The sequence below is a fragment of the Arachis stenosperma genome, chromosome 9, assembly GCF_014773155.1.
Source record: "Arachis stenosperma cultivar V10309 chromosome 9, arast.V10309.gnm1.PFL2, whole genome shotgun sequence".
NCBI lineage: Eukaryota > Viridiplantae > Streptophyta > Magnoliopsida > Fabales > Fabaceae > Arachis > Arachis stenosperma.
The window spans coordinates 26,746,006-26,767,460 of NC_080385.1; the positions used below are offsets into that span (position 1 = coordinate 26,746,006).

The 21,455-nt window shown below is 32.9% G+C and overlaps 3 protein-coding genes across 3 annotated transcripts; 1 reads left to right on the forward strand and 2 right to left on the reverse strand.

The window, feature by feature from the left end:
• Window positions 1–7,653: 7,653 nt before the first annotated feature.
• On the forward strand, window positions 7,654–9,191 carry LOC130949294 (protein MAIN-LIKE 1-like). The gene is made up of 2 exons (XM_057878055.1): window positions 7,654–7,725; window positions 8,514–9,191. The coding sequence occupies exons 1-2, from the start codon at window positions 7,654–7,656 to the stop codon at window positions 9,189–9,191; spliced, it is 750 nt and encodes a 249-aa protein (XP_057734038.1).
• Window positions 9,188–10,166, reverse strand: LOC130949295 (uncharacterized). Its single transcript, XM_057878056.1, has 2 exons — window positions 9,284–10,166; window positions 9,188–9,234 (listed from the first exon to the last, which is right to left on the reverse strand). Exons 1-2 carry the CDS (start codon window positions 10,164–10,166, stop codon window positions 9,188–9,190), a joined length of 930 nt encoding a protein of 309 aa, XP_057734039.1.
• Window positions 10,167–13,369: 3,203 nt separating this feature from the next.
• LOC130947667 (DNA-directed RNA polymerase II subunit 4) lies at window positions 13,370–16,640 on the reverse strand. Its single transcript, XM_057876370.1, has 7 exons — window positions 16,431–16,640; window positions 16,035–16,106; window positions 15,414–15,522; window positions 14,910–14,987; window positions 14,406–14,439; window positions 14,237–14,305; window positions 13,370–13,778 (listed from the first exon to the last, which is right to left on the reverse strand). The coding sequence occupies exons 2-7, from the start codon at window positions 16,081–16,083 to the stop codon at window positions 13,701–13,703; spliced, it is 417 nt and encodes a 138-aa protein (XP_057732353.1). The 5' UTR covers window positions 16,084–16,106; window positions 16,431–16,640; the 3' UTR covers window positions 13,370–13,700.
• Between the last annotated feature and the right edge of the window lie 4,815 nt (window positions 16,641–21,455).

Genomic DNA, 21,455 nt, shown 5'->3' on the forward strand with positions numbered 1-21,455 from the left:
TTATCTCAGTTCAAATGATCAACATAGAATGGCTCAATTTGCTGAATTAACTTCAGTCACCCAACAGTTCGTTGGTAAGGTTGTGTTAATGGGGGATTTTAATGCCATTTCTAATCAATTGGAGAAAGAAGGTGGGGGTGCTAAATCTCCTTCTTTTATTGAAACCTTTAATAGTTTTATTGATGATAATTCCCTGATTGATATTGGTATGGTCGGAAGACCATTCACTTGGTCAAATAGACGGAGGGGTGATGAGTTGATACAGGAAAGACTGGACCGATTCCTGGTAGGAGTTGATTGGCAGCAACTCTATCCCAATGCAACGGTTCTTAGACTGTCAGAATCAGGCTCGGATCATGCCCCTCTTCTCCTAGACTCTAATCCGAGAACTGAGAGATCTAAACACCGATTCAAATTCCAAGAAAGATGGTGTTCCAATGATGAAATACGGCAGATTGTTAGAGAGGTTTGGCATGAACAGATTGATGGTTCAGTCATGTATATCCTAGCTCAAAAAATAAAGCGTTGTCGGCATAAGATTGTCAAATGGCAGCAAGAACACAGATCTAATTCGAAGATGGAGATTGATTTACTACAGTCGGAATTAGAGGAACTTCGTTTAGCAGGAATTCATGGAGGCGACATCATTTCAGAAATAGAGGACAAACTTGAAAAAGCATTGCAAAATGAGGAATCTTATTGGAAAGATAAGTCTAGAGTCAAATGGCTCAAATCTGGTGATCAGAATACAGCTTTCTTCCATCAGAAATTTAGAAATCGAACCCGAAGGAATAGAATTTGGCAACTAACTGGCAATGATGGTGAAGTGGCTACTTCAAATGCTGGTATTGCTTCTGTGGCTGAATCTTATTTCAAGGACATCTTTTCCTCCACTTGTCATGAGAACCCTAAACCTCTGTTTACTGATTTTGAACCTAAGGTTACAGCTCACATGAACCGTAGGCTTCAAAGACCAGTGACTATGGAGGAAGTGAAACGCGCAACATTTAGCATTCATCCTCAAAGTGCTCCAGGAGATGATGGTATGACAGCAAAATTTTTTCAAAGCTTCTGGAACATACTTAGTGGTGATGTGTTTCGAGCAGTTAAGAGCTTCTTTTCTGGGGGCAGAATCTTGAAGGGTTTTAACCACACTCAGATCTGTCTTATTCCCAAGATTTCTGATGCTAAAGATATGACTCAGGTAAGACCAATAAGCCTATCTTCAGTCTTTTACAAGATTATCTCCAAAGTATTTGTACATAGGCTTCAGAGTATGATGAATAGACTAATTAGCCCTACACAGAGTGCTTTTATTAAAGGCAGATTAATCTCTGATAATATCCTAATTGGTCACGAGTGTATGCATTACTTGAAGAACAAAAAGAGGGGTCTCAAAAATGAAATGGCGCTAAAATTAGATATGAGTAAGGCATATGATAGGGTGGAATGGCACTTTCTTTGGTTTATATTGAAGAAGTTTGGTTTTGACTCTCGATGGATCATGTGGATTCGAGAATTAGTGACAACTGTTTCTTATTCTGTTATTGTGGAAGGACAACCTTATGGTTTCTTCAAACCAAATAGAGGTATTCGACAAGGAGATCCTCTATCCCCCTATCTTTTTCTTTTTTGTGCAGAAGGTCTCTCCTTCTTGCTACACAAGGCAGAACAAAACAGACTAATTCAGGGTCTTCAGATACATAGGCGATGTCCCAAGGTCAACCACCTCCTGTTTGCTGATGATTCCATTTTATTCTGTAAGGCTAATCCTGAAGCATGTTCAAATATCCTGCATTTATTGAATTCTTATGAAAGCATCAGTGGCCAGAGGGTAAATCTTAATAAATCTGCTGTATTCTTTAGCCACAACACTTCGTCCACTACTCGTACACTACTGGCTAACTCTATGAATATTAATCATATTGGGGCTCAGGATAAATACCTTGGTTTGCCTTCTACAGTCTCTAAATCGAAAAGGGCTTCTTTTAGTATGATCAAAGAAAAGGTTCGAAAAAGAATCCAAGGGTGGAAGCGCAATCTTCTTTCGTCAGGTGGTAGACACGTATTGCTTAAGGCAGTGGGAGAAGCTATTCCTATTTATACATTGTCTTGCTTCAAGTTGCCTGATGGTTTAATTTCGGAAATTCACTCTCTACTTTCTCAGTTCTGGTGGGGACAAAAAGGTTCTGAAAGGAGGATGGCTTGGATTAGCTGGGACACTATGACTCGCCCACGAAAAGAAGGAGGCCTTGGATTTAAAGATCTCAGAATCCAAAATCTGGCGCTTTTAGGCAAACAGTTTTGGCGACTTGTAACACAGCCTACTTCCTTATTATCCAAAATCTTAAGAGGTAAATACTTTAGCAATGGTAATGCTATAACGGTAGAAATTGGAGTCTTACCTTCTTGGGGATGGAGGAGCATACTGGAAGGCCGAAAGATTGTTGAAAAAGGTCTTAATTGGGCTGTGGGTACTTGTGAGGATATCCGAACCTTTGAGGATCCTTGGCTGCCTCCTCCGTATCCTTTAATGATTTCTGACATGCCAAATAGACAGGCTATTTCTGAGTTGTTTTCAAGAGTTAAAGATCTAATTACTGAAGATAGAAATTGGAATCAGAATCTCATTCAAGAACTATTTTCCCAAGACGTTGTAAACAGGATTTTGTCAGTTAAAATTCAGCAGAGTAGGGACAAATTGCAATGGGATTTGAACAAATCCAAGCAATATGATACAGCTTCAGGTTACAGAATTGGCTATTTATTTTACTATCCGCCTCTGGAGCTTTGCCCTAATTATATACAACAGAAAAAGTAGTGGATTGATCTATGGAAGTTGAACTTGCCTCACAAAATTAAGCTATTTATCTGGAAAGCTCTCCATGGCCGACTTCCGGTGCTTGCTCAGATTCATTACCGCATCCCATCTATATCACCAATATGCCCTTGTTGTCATGAAGCAACGGAAACAGTCACTCATTGTTTGATCGATTGCTCTAGAATTAAAGACGTATGGTCTCAGAGTTATCTTCGTGACTGTCTTCCCCCTCAGAGTTCTAACGACTTTTGGACATGGTGGACTGCATCAACAGAGATACTTAACCCGTTGAAGAATGCTTACCGTAATCCTCAATTGCTTGCCATCATTTGCTGGAACTGTTGGAAAGCTCGCAACCAGTTGATTTTTGAAGGTTCTACTTCTATGCCGTCTGCCATTCTAGCAAGCTCTGTCAAGTTGCTCCGTGAAATCCAAAGAACTCTCAGTTTAGGTCGTCATCTCCATGAGACAAGCTCTTAGGTGTATTCAATTTGATTTATCATTATTTCTTCTTTAAGATTTTTCTTCGTTTTTCGACCACGCACCGTTGGATGAATACCTTCAGTGTAGTGTTTTTGGGAAATCCCCACCTTTTATTATGCTGTCCTGCTTTTGGACATCTTTGTATTTCATTTTTTAATAATTAATGAAATATAACCTATTATCTTTGGAAAAAAAAGGACTATTTTGACTAATAGAAAATTTTTTTATATATCAAGTGAGTGTTACTAACCTGCCACCTGGCGTGTCACGTCATCATGCCACGTGGCACTTAACGTGACACATCATCATCCAATTGACGGAAGAACTATTTTGACTAATAGAAAACTTTTTTATATGTCAAGTGACACGTGGCATGCCACGTGTTACTGACCTGCCACGTGGCGTGTCACGTCATCATATCATGTGGCACTTAACGTGACACATCATCATCCAATTAACGGAAGGACTAATTTGACTAGCAGTTTATCTTTCAGGGACTAATTTGATTAAAAAAAGCATTCGGGGACGAAAATGAAAATCACGTGATCTTTAAGGGACGAATTTGAACATTAACCCTAATAATATACGTTATTTTTATCTTTTAAGTTTAAATTTTCTAAATTTAAAACTATTTTTTAAATCAATTTTTTTTTAAATTAATGATGTGTCAAAATATAAACGAAATAAAGTAAAAACTTTTATCTTTCTTAAAATATATCTAAACAATTTTTAAATAATTATTAGTTTTATAAAATAATTCTGTATTTCAGATTTTAAATTATGATTTTTAAAAAGACTTCAGTTAAAATTTAAAATGCTATATATTTAATCAAAATATTCATAGATAATATTTTTTATTTGATAGTGATAAAAATATTTTATTCTTATATTCTTAAATATAATTTAATGATCGTATAAAATTTTGTTGTTGTTGTTTTAAAGATAAAATTAATTTTAGTCCAACAAAATCAAAGTCAAAATTAAGTTAAAATAAAAAATTAATTTGTATCAAATCTAATCAAAAGCAACTAATTTATCTATATCCATTTAATTTTTCTTTAATTTTATCTACCGCTATTTTAAAGTGAATCTGAAATCTCTTTTTAAACAGTAAACATAAATTAAGGATCAATCCTGACTTTTGATTCATTAGAAATTTGAATTAAGTTAATAAATCCAACTAATTTTAAATAATAAAAATAATTATTATCAAATTATAGAATTAATAAACCGATCATAAAAATAAAATCAATTTAAAAATAATTATTTTTTTATATAAAAACTGACTTTTTATTTAAAAATCAATCTTGTGTTTAAAAATAGTTTTTTCCTTTAAACACATACATCTCATATTCCTTCACATAAACTACTAGTGAAAGATACTACATAATTTTTATATAGCCTATTACCACAGAATATAATATGTGCTTGATTTGATTTGAATAACTCTTCTTCTTAAAAGAAGTAAATACCAATTCGGTATTTAAAAAATTCTATTGTTGACAGGGGCGGAGCTATATACATTGAAAAGGGGCAATGGTCTCCCTTAATTTTAATTTTTTACATATAAATTATATGTAAATTTTAGTTTAGTCCCTTCTTAAAATTTTATTTTAGTCTTATTTTTTTATGTAAATATTTTTTACCCCCTCTAATATTTCATCTAGCTCCGCCCCTAATCGTTGATAAGATGATATTTAATTTTTGTTATTAACAAAGTAATTTTCAAAAAATTTTAAAATGTGACAAAAACGACCTACCGTAAATTAAGTTATTTAGAGTAAAAATTTAGAAAGTGACATGTCCGTTAACAATAACCATAATTACAAAATTTATTCACTTTTAATTTTTATAATTAGTTTCATTTTTCGTGTCTTGTACAGAATTTAAATTATAATCCTAAATAAATATTCTTTAGTATGAATATAAATTAATTTAATTTAAAATAATTAATACTTATATAATAATATTTGATATGCATTTTATTGAGAATTAATTTATTATTTAAAATTATTTCCATAAAATTTGTAGCATGTAAAAATAGTATTTTTATTATTTAAAAAATGATCCATAATTTTTTAATTATATAATTAACTTAGTTAATAACTTTATTATTGCTTTATTTTCTACCAAAAAAAATTAGTTTATATTATTTAAATATTTTTTAATACTAATATAATTAAAAAAAATAGCATATTATATTTATTGTCCTATATAATGATTTAAGTTGTTTATTTGATATGCAAAATAATATTAATGACATCTTAATATATCTATACGAAAAGAAAAAAAATTATACAATATATTATATGTTATAAAGATTAGATGATTTATACATAAATTAACTATATGGTTATTACAAAAGTATCAAATAATCATTTATCATATATAATAATCTTAGATATATATAATATCATGAATGTAGTAATATAATTTATTTTAATAATGTGAATAATTATTGTTATTGTTATTGTTATTTTTATTTTTTTATTATATTAATAAATAATATTTTAAACTAAAAGAGAGAAAAAAATAATTAAAATTTTTTTAACTTAAATTAATTTTTTTTGGTAAGTATATCCAAAATTTTATATATATTAAATGGTTATAATATTTAATAATATAGTATTTATTATAGTAATGACTTAAAAGTTAAAATACTAATTTAATTTATCATTCTTTTTTCTTTAAGATTTTTCTTCGTTTTTCGACTACGCACCTTTTATTACGCTATCTTGCTTTTGGACATCTTTATATTTTATTTTTTAATAATTAATAAAATATAACCTACTATTTTTTTAAAAAATACTAATTTAAAATATACTTAAGTAGATCCAAGCAAGTAAGATTAGTTTAAATTTAAACTTAATGTGAGAGTCTCAAATCGATCAGGATACATTCTTTAAAGTTTAATCTGGACAAAGTTCAGTCACCACAAAAAATTTGGACAAAGTCCATGCGTTCCCACTTAAATTGGCTCTGGATCTCCGTTGCATGTTATAGGCAGGGTAATGGGTACTTATAAGAGTGCGACAGATAATCCTTTTATGTTCCTCGTTCCTATTTAAAAAAATATCTCTCCTCTCCTTTCCATCTTCCTCTCGAGTTATCTTTAGATATTCCTTTAGAGAAGGTAGATACCCGCAAATATTTATATATTCTTTTAATTTTTGTGTAAAAAAAACTTAACCAATTAAAATATAATATAATCATCATGAAATAATCAATTCAACACAATTCATAATATGTTCATTATAAAAAATAATATTTTAAAACAAAATAAAATAAAAACATATTTTAACATAATAACGTAACATAATTTGTTAGGATGAGACTGGACGTACGTGTGTGTTTGGATTACAGTTTGCAAGGAGTTTGCATAAAATTTATTTTGTAAAATTGATTTGTATGAAAAGTAAGTTTGGGTTAATGTGATTTATATTTAGCAATCTTTATATCAAAATTGATTATAGTAAAATAAATATTGTTTAGAATATACTACTCAAAATTATTTTTAGATGAAAAATTACTAAAAGAGACATCAATTTAGATAATTTTTTTTATATACATGCAAAATCAGAACACTAACAAAAAAATATAAAAAATATTTATTATATAAATAAAATAAATACAATAAAAAATAAAAATATGAAAGAGAGTACTATAAATTTTATAATGTCAAATACAAAAAAATTCTATAATTTTTAGGTACAGTTAGTACTCTTTAATTTAGTATTATTTTGAATTATAAATTTTCATTATTCATGACTCTATTGTTATTTATAATTAATTTTTTATTTATTTTGTCCTATTTTGTATAGGACCATAATTTATATTATACAAAATCTTGATAACAAACGTAGTATATAATAATTAGGGTAAAAAACCGAAATGAGCCAATGAGAGCTCAAAATTACCTAATTCAGCCAAATGAAAAATCAATACATGAATCAACCAGGACGAATTAATATATAATTCGAATCAATATGATTCGAATTATAGTTACATATAATTCGAATTGATATGATTCGAATTACTAGGAAGGCAAGAATCAAATGAAGTTCGAAACAACTTGTTTCGATTTACATCAACGTAATTCGAATTTACTTAATTCGAATTACTAGGAGAAGTGGATTTTAGGGAGGTTCGAATCTACTTGATTCGAATTAGGTGAAATTTGAGTTTCATAGTAATTCGAATCAACTTGATTCGAATTACAAGGAGTTCGGCTATAAAAGGAGTTCGAGCCAAGTTCATTCGAATCACTTTCTCATTCTCCAACCCCACCAAATCCCAGAGAAGAAGACCAACGTGCAGTACGAGTGCGACCAGAGCGGTTGTTTCTGTCGATGGGGGACGATCCGAGAAGGCTTTATCGTTTGGATGGAGTAGCTCATATCGCCGGTGTGATCAACGACGAGGTTAGTGGTTTATGAAAGCGGTTTATGATAACGGTATTTGTTAATGGTTTTCTATGATGGTTTATGTTACTGTTAGTGGTTTAGGATAGTGGTTTAGGAAAGTAGTGTAGGCTAGTGGTTTTTGTTGATGGTTTTTGTTAATGGTTTTTGTTAATGGTTTTGTTTTAGCGGTTTATTGTTAATGGTTTTTGTTAATGGTTTAGGAAAATAGTGTAGGCTAGTGGTTTTTGTTGATGGTTTTTGTTTATGGTTTTTGTTAATGGTTTTGTTTTAGCGGTTTATTGTTAATGGTTTTTGTTAATGGTTTTGGTTTAGCGTTTTATTGTTAATGGTTTTTGTTAATGGTTTTTGTTAATGGTTTATTGTTAATGGTTTTTGTTAATGGTTTTTGTTAATGGTTAATGGTTTATTGTTAATGGTTTATTGTTAATGGTTTTTGTTAATGGTTTTTGTTAATGGTTTATTGTTAATGGTTTTTGTTAATGGTTTTGGTTTAGCGTTTTATTGTTAATGGTTTTTGTTAATGGTTTTTGTTAATGGTTTATTGTTAATGGTTTTTGTTAATGGTTTTTGTTAATGGTTTATTGTTAATGGTTTATTGTTAATGGTTTTTGTTAATGGTTTTTGTTAATGGTTTATTGTTAATGGTTTTTGTTAATGGTTTTTGTTAATGGTTTTTGTTGATGGTTTTTGTTAATGGTTTTGTTTTAGCGGTTTATTTTACTTTTAGCGGTTTACGCAAGTGGTTTGTGCATCTGTTCTAATTATGCGGTTTATGTACTGGCCAGCCTCGTCGTTGCATATCCAGCGTTAGGCGGCAACAGGGGATGCGTCTTGATGAGAGGTATGTCCCGTACTTGCAGATGGCGGGACTTTACCATCTTGCGAGACTGAACGACAGATGGTTCCGACTAGACGAGCCCCTAGTCAGCGCATTCGTCGAGAGGTGGCGGCCTGAGACGCACACCTTCCACATGCCGTTCGGAGAGTGCAGTATCACGCTTCAGGACGTCGCATACCAGCTGGGGTTGCCAGTCGACGGAGATTATGTTAGTGGTTGCCTTACGGACTTCCACCTTTACATTGAGGGTGGGAGACCTGCTTGGCAGTGGTTCCATGAGTTGCTCGGTGTTTTACCTCCGGAGAACCAGGTGCAAAAATTCGCAGTCAACTGCACCTGGTTTCAGGAGACATTCGCAGAGTGTCCAGATGGGGCAGATGAGGAGACAGTTAGGCGATTTGCCCGGGCCTATATCATGATGTTATTGGGTACGCAGCTGTTTGCCGACAAGTCCGGCAATCGTATACACATCAGATGGCTACCATATGTTGCTCGGCTTGAGGAGATGGGTCGCTACAGTTGGGCGTCGGCGGCACTAGCATGGCTGTACAAGACATGTATGCGGTCCGTTGTATCGCTTCACTTCCCAGATACCCTTCCGCTGTCGGAGACTCAACCGAATTAGCCATGTGCACCCATTCCCAAACTCAGAACACTTTCCCACATACCTGCGGTAGTCAGACTCAACGACCTTGTACTGGACCCCTCGGCGGATACTGTACGTCTTCACACTCAACAGCGCCTCATCTTTATCCTGAAATTGTTGGCCAACCTGGAACTCGTTCATACCGGCAGACCCCTCGGTATCTCTAGCACCAAATCCTGAGGCCTGCAGAGCATTGTCGTCCTGCCGCATGGCATCCAGGTCCAATGAGGAAAAATGGGGTGGATACTGATGTGTGCCAGAACTAGATCCACCTGTAGCCCTTGTCGGAACAGTAGTTCCAACATCATCGCCGCTTTCATCAGCGATCATATCCGGCTCCACGTCATCGTCATCTGGATCATCAAACAAACCATCACCAACAGCAGCCGGTGTGGGACAATGTACCTCGGTGGGAATATGTTCCCCATACCGAACCTCGTCTCCAACATTGCCGCTCAGATCAACGGCAAACGAAGGGGACGCAACAGGCTGCATCGGTGGCTCATACACAGGAGCAGAGGATGAAGCAACAGCAGGTCTCGAGCTCGAGCCAGCAACCGCGGCTATAGTAGTGGCATTCCGGTTCGAACCACCCGAGCTGGATACCCCATCAACCAACTTTGCCAACAGCTCTGGTGTCCTTACCTCGGGAAACTGCCTACGAGAAAGAAACATAACCTGCAAGTTCTCGTCAGTACCGATTGTGAAACAATCAAACTTCACGGTGTCATGGAGCACCGCTGTTGGAATGCGGTAGAAAAACTTCTTGACCCTTTTAACGCCTTCAAGACCCAGCTTCTCCAGCACAGAGCTAACAAGTGCATCGTAGGTGGTTGTCGGCGTCACGATAATACATAGGGGATCCTTATCAGTGAACTTCACGCCGGACCGAGTTTTTCTCTTAATCGACCCTCTGTAATGTACCAGAACTAGGAAACTCTCCTCACTAGCCATCTCCCCTCTTTGTTGAGAGCAACATGAGTTCACAGCATATATATACAGCCCTGGCTCGCACTATATATATATAATTCGAATCTATATGTTTCGAATTATGTAGTATCACAACCTAGCCTAGTAATTCGAATTAACTAGATTCGAATTAGTTAAGTGTAATTCGAAACAACTTGTTTCGAATTACTTAACAATGTGTCTTCCTAGTAATTCGAATTAACTAAATTCGAATTATGTTGATGTAATTCAAAACAACTTGTTTCGAACTTCATTCATTTGTTGCCTTCCTAGTAATTCGAATCATATCAATTCGAATTACATGTAATTATAATTCGAATCATATTGATTCGAATTATATAATAATTCGTCCTGGTTGATTCATGTATGGATTTTTGATTTGGCTTAATTAGGTAATTTTGAGCTCTCCTTGGCTCATTTGGGTTTTTTACCCTAATAATTACAATTACAAATTTTACAAAGTCAGAATAAAAAATAAAAAAAATAATACAAAACAAAAGTAGAGTATATCAAATAATAAAAAAAATTATACAAAAAAAATTTCATAAAATCAACAACATTTATCATATGAACAAAAAAAATACAATAAAAAGTGAATAAAATTCATATAAATAAAATTAAATAAAAAATAAAAAATAGCATACACAACATAAATACAATTCAGTAAAGAATAAAAAAAAATTTATATGAACAAAAAATAATAAAAATATCATAAAAATTAATAAAATATCTAAAAAATAAGAACCTATAAAAAAATCAACAATATTTGTCATATGAATAAAAGAAATACAATAAAATAAATAAAAAATCATATGAATAAAGCCAGTAAAAAAAATTCATAAAAAAATATATAAAAAAAATATAGTAAATGATAAAAAACTCATAAAAACATAACATGAGAAATCAGAACACTACACATATAATATAAAAATATTTATTATATAAATAAAAATATAATAAAAAAACATAAAAATTAAAATATAAAAATGAGCACTAAAAATAATAAAAAAATTAAAATATTCAATTTGTTAGTGATTGAAATAAACCTGAACGATTTTGATGAAAAAAAGCTGGAACGAAAAAACTATAAAGAAGTAGAAATAACTACAAAGAAAAAGTAGGAATAACTACAAAAAAACTACTGTAAAAGTAATAGTTATTGGTATCTTTTTTATTGAAGAAAAAGAAGAGTAGGGTTAGTAAAAAAAAATAAAATTTTTACCTAATTTTACAAGGATAATCAACAACCATGAATGTAAAACACAAAAGCTACAAATTTTAGTTTCTCTTAAACGTGCGTTCAGAGGCAGAATCATTTCTGCGTTCAGAAAGATAAAAATTGCCAAACATAAAAGTGAAACATAATCTTTTTTGTTCTTTTTAATATTATTACTTTTTAGATATTAAAAGTTATTAATATTTAGGTTGGACTGAAGTTTTATTTATACTAGACTAAATATTAATAAATTTAAAAAAATTAAACCATACTTAATAAGTTATTACTATTTAAATCATATTGTGATTATAAATGTGAACATAATTTGATTGTATTACGAAATTTAATTATAATTATGACTATTAGTCATTTTGTAACACTAAAATACACTTAAATTATTTTATTGATGACAAAAATGTTTCTAAATTTTGGTATCAACAAAAATATCTTTAAATTATTTAAAGAGGTAATGATCAAATCAGTTCTCAAAAGATTCAAACGCTGACATTTTGGTATCTCACTATTGTTATAGAAAAAATGGTCCTTAAAAGATTTTAAAATTTGACAAGCGTACACACGAGTTCACCGAAGCACATTACCGGCAAGTACAGTATTGACATGGCCACTGCGTTTTCATGACATGGCAAATACCCTCCCCCACCCTAATTCTTCTCCTTCTCCTTCCCCTCCCTAAGGCACTCCCCCCCTTCCCCTTCCTGAATGCATTCTCCCCCTCCCCAACCCTAATCCTTCCCTCCCCCTCTCTAACCCTAATCCCCTATCTCCAACGCACTTCCCCCCTCCTCAGTCCAAAATCTCCCTTTTTAAATCCTAATCCCCTTCTCTTGCCTCTTTGAATTCTAATCCCCTTTTCACCACAGTGTCTCCTCTGTCTGGGTTCCATCTTGGCTCCATCGTGTCGTGCCCCCTCTGTGTCTAGTGTTCTTCTTCTATTCTTGCTTTGGTGGTGTCTGTATTAAGTTTTATTTTATTTTATTTTATTTTATTTTGGTTATTGTATATGAATTTGTTTGTTTTCTCTAAGTTTTATTGTGATTAATCTTTTTGAATGATAATTTAACCTAAAAATTTGGGACAATTCATGATTTGGGACAACTCTGTTGATGTTGAGATTGTTGTTGCTGTGAATGGTGGTTTTGAGGGAGGGAGAGGAAAGTGTGCGTTGGGGAAGGGGGAGTAGTGGAGGTTGTTGTTGCTGTTGATGTTAAAGTTGTTGTTGCTGTGAATGGTGGTATTGAGGGAGGAAGGGAAAGTGTACGTTGGAGAGGGGCTTGTGATGCGGCGGGAACCGCGATTGAGGAGAAGTGTGCGTTGGGGATGGGAGCTGCGACAGGGAGGGAGAGGGAAGGGGAGGGAGTGTACGTTGGAGAGGGAACTTTGGGGGTAGTTTGCCAAATCACCAAAACACGGTAGCCACATCAGTACTGTGCTTGCTGGAAATGTTCTCCGGTAAACTCGTGAGTATACTTGTCAAATTTTAAAATCTTTTAAGGACCATTTTGTCAATAACAATAGTGAGGTACCAAAATGTCAGTGTTTGAATCTTTCGAGTACTGATTTGATCATTACTTCTTATTTAAAAATATAGAAAAAATACACATTCGCGAATTAAAACGTTTTTACATTAACAACAAAAAAAGTGACTTGACAAACTAAACTTTCTACACAAGTACTATTAACAGTATAGGTCTTTTTATCATGACAGTATTTTAACGCATTTTTAAATTATTTGAATATATTTTTATCGATAATGGGACATTTTTGTACGAGTGCCAAAATAATTGGATGCATTTTTTGTTTACCCTTTTGTTTATTCGATACAGCCAATTAGTTTCTGGTGTTTCATGAAGCATAAGAGTTGAAAATAAAGGATCATCTCGATAGCAACTGTGATTGAAATTAAGCTTTGAAATGAGGTATGCAGAAATTAAAAGTATGTGAGACAAATCTGTAAATATTAAGGGTCAACTTTACTAACGTGACATCGAAACGAAGTTCTATAAGACGAGAATCAGGAACGAATTACACAAAGTAGGGCAATCTATATATATTATAAAAGGGTCATTCAATCACTCCACTTACCATAGGATTAGGATCCACGGTAAAAACAAAATAGCTATAGCCTATAATTACTAGTGATGAGTTTCATAATGTAAATTACAAAAAGTTTGCTCGACATAGGTCAAGTGATACCATATGCAGTAACAGCAAAACTACGCCATGATCAACATTGTGCATTGACAAGGGGGTAACTGAGATCTATTGCCAATTGGAACAAATTTTCATTCAAATTTCTTAATCAACGATAGGTCATTTAACATTTTCTCAATGGCTTCATCATCCTGCGCCCTTCCTCTAGTCTGCAACATTAACGTAACAATTGCTTTTAGGTTGATGAAACATGCTTAGCATCTTCATGAAACATGCTTAGCATCTTCATGAAACACAATTAAGCAAGCCTATAATTTTTCAATCAACTATTTGGCCTATTTTTATCTTCAACAAATGCATAAAACCTTATATCAACAAACATTTGAGAGGAGAAAAATCAATAACCACGGATTATTAATTCTGCATAATAGGAAATAGATGTAAGCCATGTCCAATGGGAAAAATATTTGACGCTTGTAATTCCATAGCAACTAAAGACGGAACAATTTATCTGATGGACCGTGTTTAGAGGGGCGACGATGAAAGGAGGAAGAGAAAAGGTAGGATATTTCCGATTACCCAAAGGAGTTTCTGGGCAAATGACTACTACCTTTATAGAAGAGGATATATTTATAATATGATTATAGATGGAACAAATGACTACTACCTTTATAGATGGAACCATAGCAATAGCTTCCTCCACAGTTTCTGGGCAGAGATTACCAAGGACACACAGCTGCAACAAATTCAAGTAAACACAGATTTCATATATCGTGATGTGCAAAATGTGAAACTTGGTTCCTAAACAGACTTCATAAAGGGAACAGAGATATTACCTCAAATTCAGCCAATTGATATCGTGCAAGAATTCTGTACAGTAGTTAAGATCACAAATTCTCACAATTTTAATGCAAAGCGTCACAATACCACAATCCACACACACGTCACAAATTCACAATCCTCATGCAATGCTTTTAAAGTTTCAAGCTTCTTAGTTCTCAACTCCATAAAGTGGATTATACACTAAACTTTTCTGTAAGGTGTACTAACTAAAATACAATAGACCTTAATTTATCAAACAATGAACACAATTCCTCTTACAAAATTATAATAAAATAATTTTTGTTTTAGAAAGACTAAAGCTGAAAAGAAATAAAATGATACTACTCTAAGGAAAATTCAAAAAATCAAGAAAGATAATAGAAAAGTTCAGTCAGTATATGAAACAAAATTAGGTCAATCATCATTAACAAACACAAGATGAACAACATAATGTGATTGAATGTATATATTAAGGAAGAAACAGCACGCAGGCTTTTCAACTCAGTTTTGAAGGATACTCTCGGACTTGTCTAACAGCATCAGGATTTTTGTAGCGGCTAAAGCGCTTCACATACTGCAATGATTTTTCAAATACCCTGAAAATGTCAAAAAAGAAAATTAATACCATATGATGCCAAATATCTTAAACAACTTTGTTCCTTTTCTATTTCAATTTTGTCAAGTCTATACTGGCAAGATATCAATTTTGTACAGGGAAATTATTAAAAAAGAGTCAAAATAAAGTGCTTTGTAATGGTATGGATCAATTAAGTGCTCTTATTCCAATAGTTAAATTGGTGATTAATAAAAATCATAGGCCATCTGCTATTTTGTTTTCGCAACCAATCATGAGGTAGTGTTGTTTTTCTTTACAAATAAAAACTTGAGCGTCTAACATCCAGTCTATTCATAATGGAATTCCAACAGTAAATGCCATGACAGTTCCAAGACCCTAAAAAGGAACTACATAACCGATCTTTATGCTGAACCCACCCATCAGAAAGATAAAGGATTTCACTCACTGAGAAACTTGATTCATGGGATCATCAGAAGTCTGTTGAAGCTGCTCATACTTATGCTCAAGAATCAATGAAACTTCACAATTCATCAAACACTTCGCCTTCAAAAAATCTGGAGGGAAAAAAACCTACTTTATCAGAATGAAATTTATGCTATGATACCATATATACCAACCAAAAATGTTCAGGCAATAACACATAAAAGCATTAGAAGAACCAATCAAATTTCCGCAAGTAGCTATCACCATTAACAATTTGTTAAAATAACTAATAACTATCTCATCCTCTTTTGATGACTGTATTATTTTCATCTTTATTGCTTTGACTTGTTCCAAGTCTTTGGTCAACCTTTCCTACAGTGTATAAGCCTGCACGTACTCTTTCCCATCTTTGAAACCTACAGATCATGCATCACATGTTCTAACTCCTGTCTTGGTTACCACTTACTATCCTTTTTTGTATCTTGTTGAGTAATTCATAATTTCCTATTTACAGCATTTTCACACAAGAATCACACAGCATTCTTCTAATCTTAACCTTATCTTACTTGTCTCCTCTAGCTCAAGTTCAAATCAAATCTCATTAAAAAATATATAATAAGAAAATAAGAAAGGACACGATTACCATCTCCAATTTTCAGTTCGGCAGCATTTTCTTCCTCTTCCCCAGACATGTTTCAGGCAAAAAACTGATTCCCTGCTCAAGTGAGAATACAAACAAGTTTAAGCAATTAAATCATAGAGTATGCAATCAGTTCCAAAAATTCAACAAATAAATAAACAAACGCAATGCCGTGTTCAAAACCCACCACGCCATAACCAGTACAACAATAATAACTTCTTAAACTTAAACCTAATACAAAGTGCAGGTGATTAAAAACTTCTAATCTATGGTATTCCAGAGACGGATATGCAACATATTGGCGTTAAACTGAAAAAACGGTGATTGAATTGTAAACAAATGGCTTTAAATATTGGAGTCGAAGTAGAAAAAGATAGGGGATCGAAGGAGGAAGCGAACCCTGAAGGAGCAAGTTGAGAGAGCGCAAGAGGATGCCCTAGCGGCACGAGAGAGAACACACCGGCGCCGGGGAGGTCAGAGCGGCGGCGAAAGAAGGGTGTTGGCGGCGAAACTGGGGAGAGGCCTCGGTGTGTGTGAGAGAGAGAGAGAGGATCTAATAAGGATTAAGAACGTCGGTGTTCTTGAAGCAATTTTCTTTATCAATTTTATATGAGAGGTCAGATATCGTGCTAATTTAGATTGACTTTTTTTTAATAGAAAAGGTATTTTTTAATAAAATATTTATATTTAATTTAAAATTTATTTGAGATATTTTTAAAAAATATTTTTATTAAAACTCAATTTAAAATAATCTATTATCTTATCATCGATAAAATCTTTTGATATCGATTTAATATTTATCTCTTTATTTAATTATTTTTTATTAATTTTACTTAATTTTATTTAATTTTTTAAAATAATAAATTGATCCAATTTGAATAAAATGACCTCATATTTAATTTTAATATTTATATTGAAATTTAACATTTTATTAGTTTAAATCAAATACTGTTTTAGAATTTTAAATATAAAATAATGTTAACTAATTAAATATTAAAAAAAATATTAATTTTAAATTTTAATCAAATTATATTAAACTATTTTTATTAAAATATTTTCTAATAATCGTTAAAATCTAATTACTAAAAACTAATATAAATGGATAATAACAAATATTAAAAAAAACATAACAAAATATTACACGAGTGTTTCTCACAAAAAAAAAGATATTTAATGTATGTTTTATTGATTTTAGAAAATAAATATTTGTTTTAATTTTTTTTTTTACTTAAATTGAGAAAGCAATTGATCCCTCGTATTATTGAAAACTATAGATTCGACTATCCAAAAAAAAATTTATCTGTATTCTAACTCTTATTTTTTAAGAAAAGTTTATTTGTTTTATTTTATTTCATAAAATAACAATTTGTATATAAAAAAATTATTAATGTTTTTTAAATTACTTCTAAAATTAAAAGAGTTCTTCCTGCATTAGAAAAGTAAAATATATTAACCGAAATTCTTAATTTTTTTGTTTAAAGAAAAAAGCATCAACTCGTTCTATTTGCTGTGACAGAAAATTAAATTAATCTTTTATTTTAAAATGTATTTTTCATTAAAAATATTCTCAAACACATTATTAAAAAAAAAATAATTTCTCTATATTCAGCCAAAGAGTGAGTAATATTCGACTTATTTTTCTTTCAAGTCTTTTAAACACTTTTTAAGAGAGGGGTGAGATGTCCAAGCTGCTTAGAACTAGAAAAGCCTATTACTTTTAACCTTTTTCAAATTCTGACAGTGAAGTAACGTAAGATAATAATTAGAATGGAACCTATCCAGCCAGATTTTTCACATAACCATTAAGAAAAACTAAACATCAGGAGTTTGTAGCCATGACATGATCTAAATACTTAGATATGTAGCTATTTCTTGGAATATGTTTAAACCATGTGAACTGAAAGCTCATAACACCAGAGTGTAAAAAATTGTACTTCCACATCATCTCTTCAAATCTATCTGTCTTCTGGTATAAGAAATTACCTTCTTTTATTTCTGGTGAGAGTAGAACTTATCAATAGCCATCCAAAAATTAAGGTAAATATTGAAAAAATTACGTAAGAATTTTCAAGCCTCTTCTCTTTTATTAGGAATCAGGCTAGCATAAATCATCACACAAACCCAACAAAAATTACCATGTGAAAACTCAACACAAATAACTTGAGAGTATCAATAATAGTGTATGAGATTCTCAACCAAAAAGATAACACCCAAATACTACTAATGTGCTCTTGTACTTTTTCAATATGAATAGAAAAATATTTTAGTTTGTGCCAGAATAATTGTAACTTTTGGAAAGAACAATTGAGTTTCTAAAACAATAAAAATAGAGGATTTAAAATTTGTTACGAATTGTTTGAGATAAACATGAGCTAATTAGCTACTGGCTCCTCTCACATTCCAACCAGTAATATTGTCATGATCCATAAACCATTGCTTGAAAAGAGAGATAAGAGTCTATGATTAATGATATTGCATCACTGGAGGTGCGACACTGGCCCTTAGAGGATTTACTTCTCCATTTTTATACCTGGTAGATTTTTTAGAACTTTGCACCTTTCCTGACATAAACTCTTTCGCTGGAAAGTTATTAAGAAAGGTTGGCCTCTATTGTTTATTTGTTCCACACAAAAGAGTTTGCAACATCAAATGAGATGTAGTTGCCTGACTTTCCACTATAGTATCCTATCAGATAATTTCTATCTTTAGTATTGGGCATAGATTAGTACCAAGCTTCGACTGTGCATGATCCATGTTGATTTGCTTTAAGTCCGAGTCTCGAGGTTTGAATGAAGGGGCTCTATCAACATCTTTTCCAGCAGAGCCAGTCTAGGATGAAATGTCACATTTGCTCTTTTTCTTCCTCTTAACCCTAATTCATTGATTATTCCTTACATCACCTCCTTAATCGGACTTGATATCGTGACTGGCTTTTCCTTATTACAATTCACTCTGCAACTACTTGAATTGTGCCCAAAGCATTGCCACTTGTCACATATCAAAATAAAAATGTTTGTACTCAATATTTTACAAGAATTCATCCACCTCCAACTTACGCGTTATAAGAATGCTAAAGTTAATCTGTATACACTCAAGCATATTTTTCTCTATCCACCAATTTAGTGGCAAGATTAACCTTGATCGGATTTTTTGATAGTCGTAGCTATTCTCATCATTACATTTTCATGATAGTAAGAAATGCTCAGCCTCTAGATCATTATCCACACAAGTGTAGAATCAAAAGATTTTTGACGATCGAAAAGTCTGATGACCATGGGTTCACTGCTGCATAAATCTAGATAGGTTTAATTATTCTATAGGTCTCTATAATTTTATTGAATTTTTAATTGGGTTTCTATACTTTATTTCTTTTCAATTGGGTCTCTATACCATTTTTTTAAATTAAGTTCCTACTGACGTTAAACGTCTAAAAAACGTTAGTGAAGTGTGAATTTACTTATTTATCATACCCTACACTTATAATTTTCACCCTCACCACCGTTCACCACTCCCTCCACTTCGTCCACCATCTCCTCACCCTCCTCCTCCGTCACCACCCTTCCAATACCAACATATTTTCTAATTAGTTAAATCTCTATTTTTGTTTTCTAATCAACATAAATCCATACTAGCATATCAAAAACATAATTTTTGCTATAACATAATCAGTTAATTACAAGCAAAATAATTACAAACAAAATATATAATTAGAACTCATAATCAGCACAATCAAATTAAGCGAAAATAAAAACAAAATGAAGTAGAAGCAGCAGAATAAAGCAAAAGTAGAATGAACAATTAACTATACAAATTTCTCTTTGGCAACAACAGATTCATATAAAAAAAATCATCAACAAATTTATAGTCAATAATTTCTAATCCAGAATTAACAATTCAATTATACAAATTCCAAATTCTAGGTTCATCAACAAAACCATGACAAATTCAACTCACAACAACAATTTCAGATCTGCAATTGGAGCTTCTGATTTAGGAACTAACCTACCTGAATGGGGAACACGAGTTCTGGACACTGGCAATCTTACGTGATGGAAAACAAAACCAGCTAAGGAAGACGACGACCTCCACAGCGGCAAAATCACCCGACGCGACGATGGCGTGCGTCAGAAATGACGCTGTCATGAATGGGAAGGTGGAGACAAAGGTGCACAATATGGCTGGTGTGCATGGAGAGAGAGAGAGAGAGACCCAGCCGCCCTCACGACGGCTGTTCCTCCATCTTCGTCATTGAACCACTGCCTGCTTCATACTTGCCGCCACTGGTTCACCACTTGCATCCGCTTTCCATAAATCTTCTTGTATTTGTTGGTTCTGCGAAGCTTTCTGTTGGTATGTGCTTATAGTCGTCTTCTTCAAACTTTGTAAAATGGATAGAGTCGGCTATGGGAGAGAGTAGAGGTGAGAGTGGGGATGAGAGAAGGAGGGCAAAATACAATGAGGCGACAAGTTTGTTATTTGTAAGAGGAAAAAGCAAGTTATGGGCTAGGGAGGGTGAGGGTTTCCACACCCAGCATTAGAGCTCAATGAAAATGCAGCAATGGTTTGGAGTTTCTGAGTCTGGGGAGAATGATAAGAGTGTTTTTGGAATTTAGAAAATATTGAGGTGTTTTTTATTAGGTTTTCTGTCCTTAACTTTAGAATATTCATTTTTTAAACAGAATATTCCGTTCTTTCATACTTTTTTTATGGTAGGGACTTAATTAAAAAAAATAAATGGTATAAGAATTTAATTGGATTAAAATTTCAAAGTGGTCTCTGAGATTGGGTGAGTTACCCATAATCGTCCTTGACTTCTAAAATTTCCTAAAAGCATCCCTCACATTCAGCTCTGAAACCCATAGTTGCCATGCTACCCTTTCCGGTGTACAGTCAGCAAACGGAGTAATGATGTGGCACCTCCTATACCATGCTGGAGCAACGACTAGTTGACGTGGCAAATCTTCATTACTATATGCAGTATTTCTTCTTCCATTCTCTTTCGTCCCATAATTGTGGTCCACCATTATGATTTAACAGAGATTCCATTAAAGCTTTGAAGCAATGTTTTAAGGGAGCTCCATACGCTTAACAAGCAATGGATATAGGCTAGGGGTGTTCGCGGTGCGGTTTGGTTCGGTTTTTGAAAAAAAAGTCATCCAATCCGATCGTGTAATTAAACTGCGGTTCGGTTTGGTTCGGTTTTTTTATCGAAGCAATTCGAACCAAACCAAACCAATTAAAATCGGTTTGGTTTGGTTCGGTTTGTTCGGTTTTTTCAATCAATTAAAAAAAATACATCGATTAGCAACGCTTTGAGCAAGGCTGATGGCCCTTTCACTATAATCCGTGCCAGTCAAATCAGAGAACTTGGAAAGGTAGCAAGAGTAATATATCTTATAAATGTACCTTCCCTCCAAAAAAGCA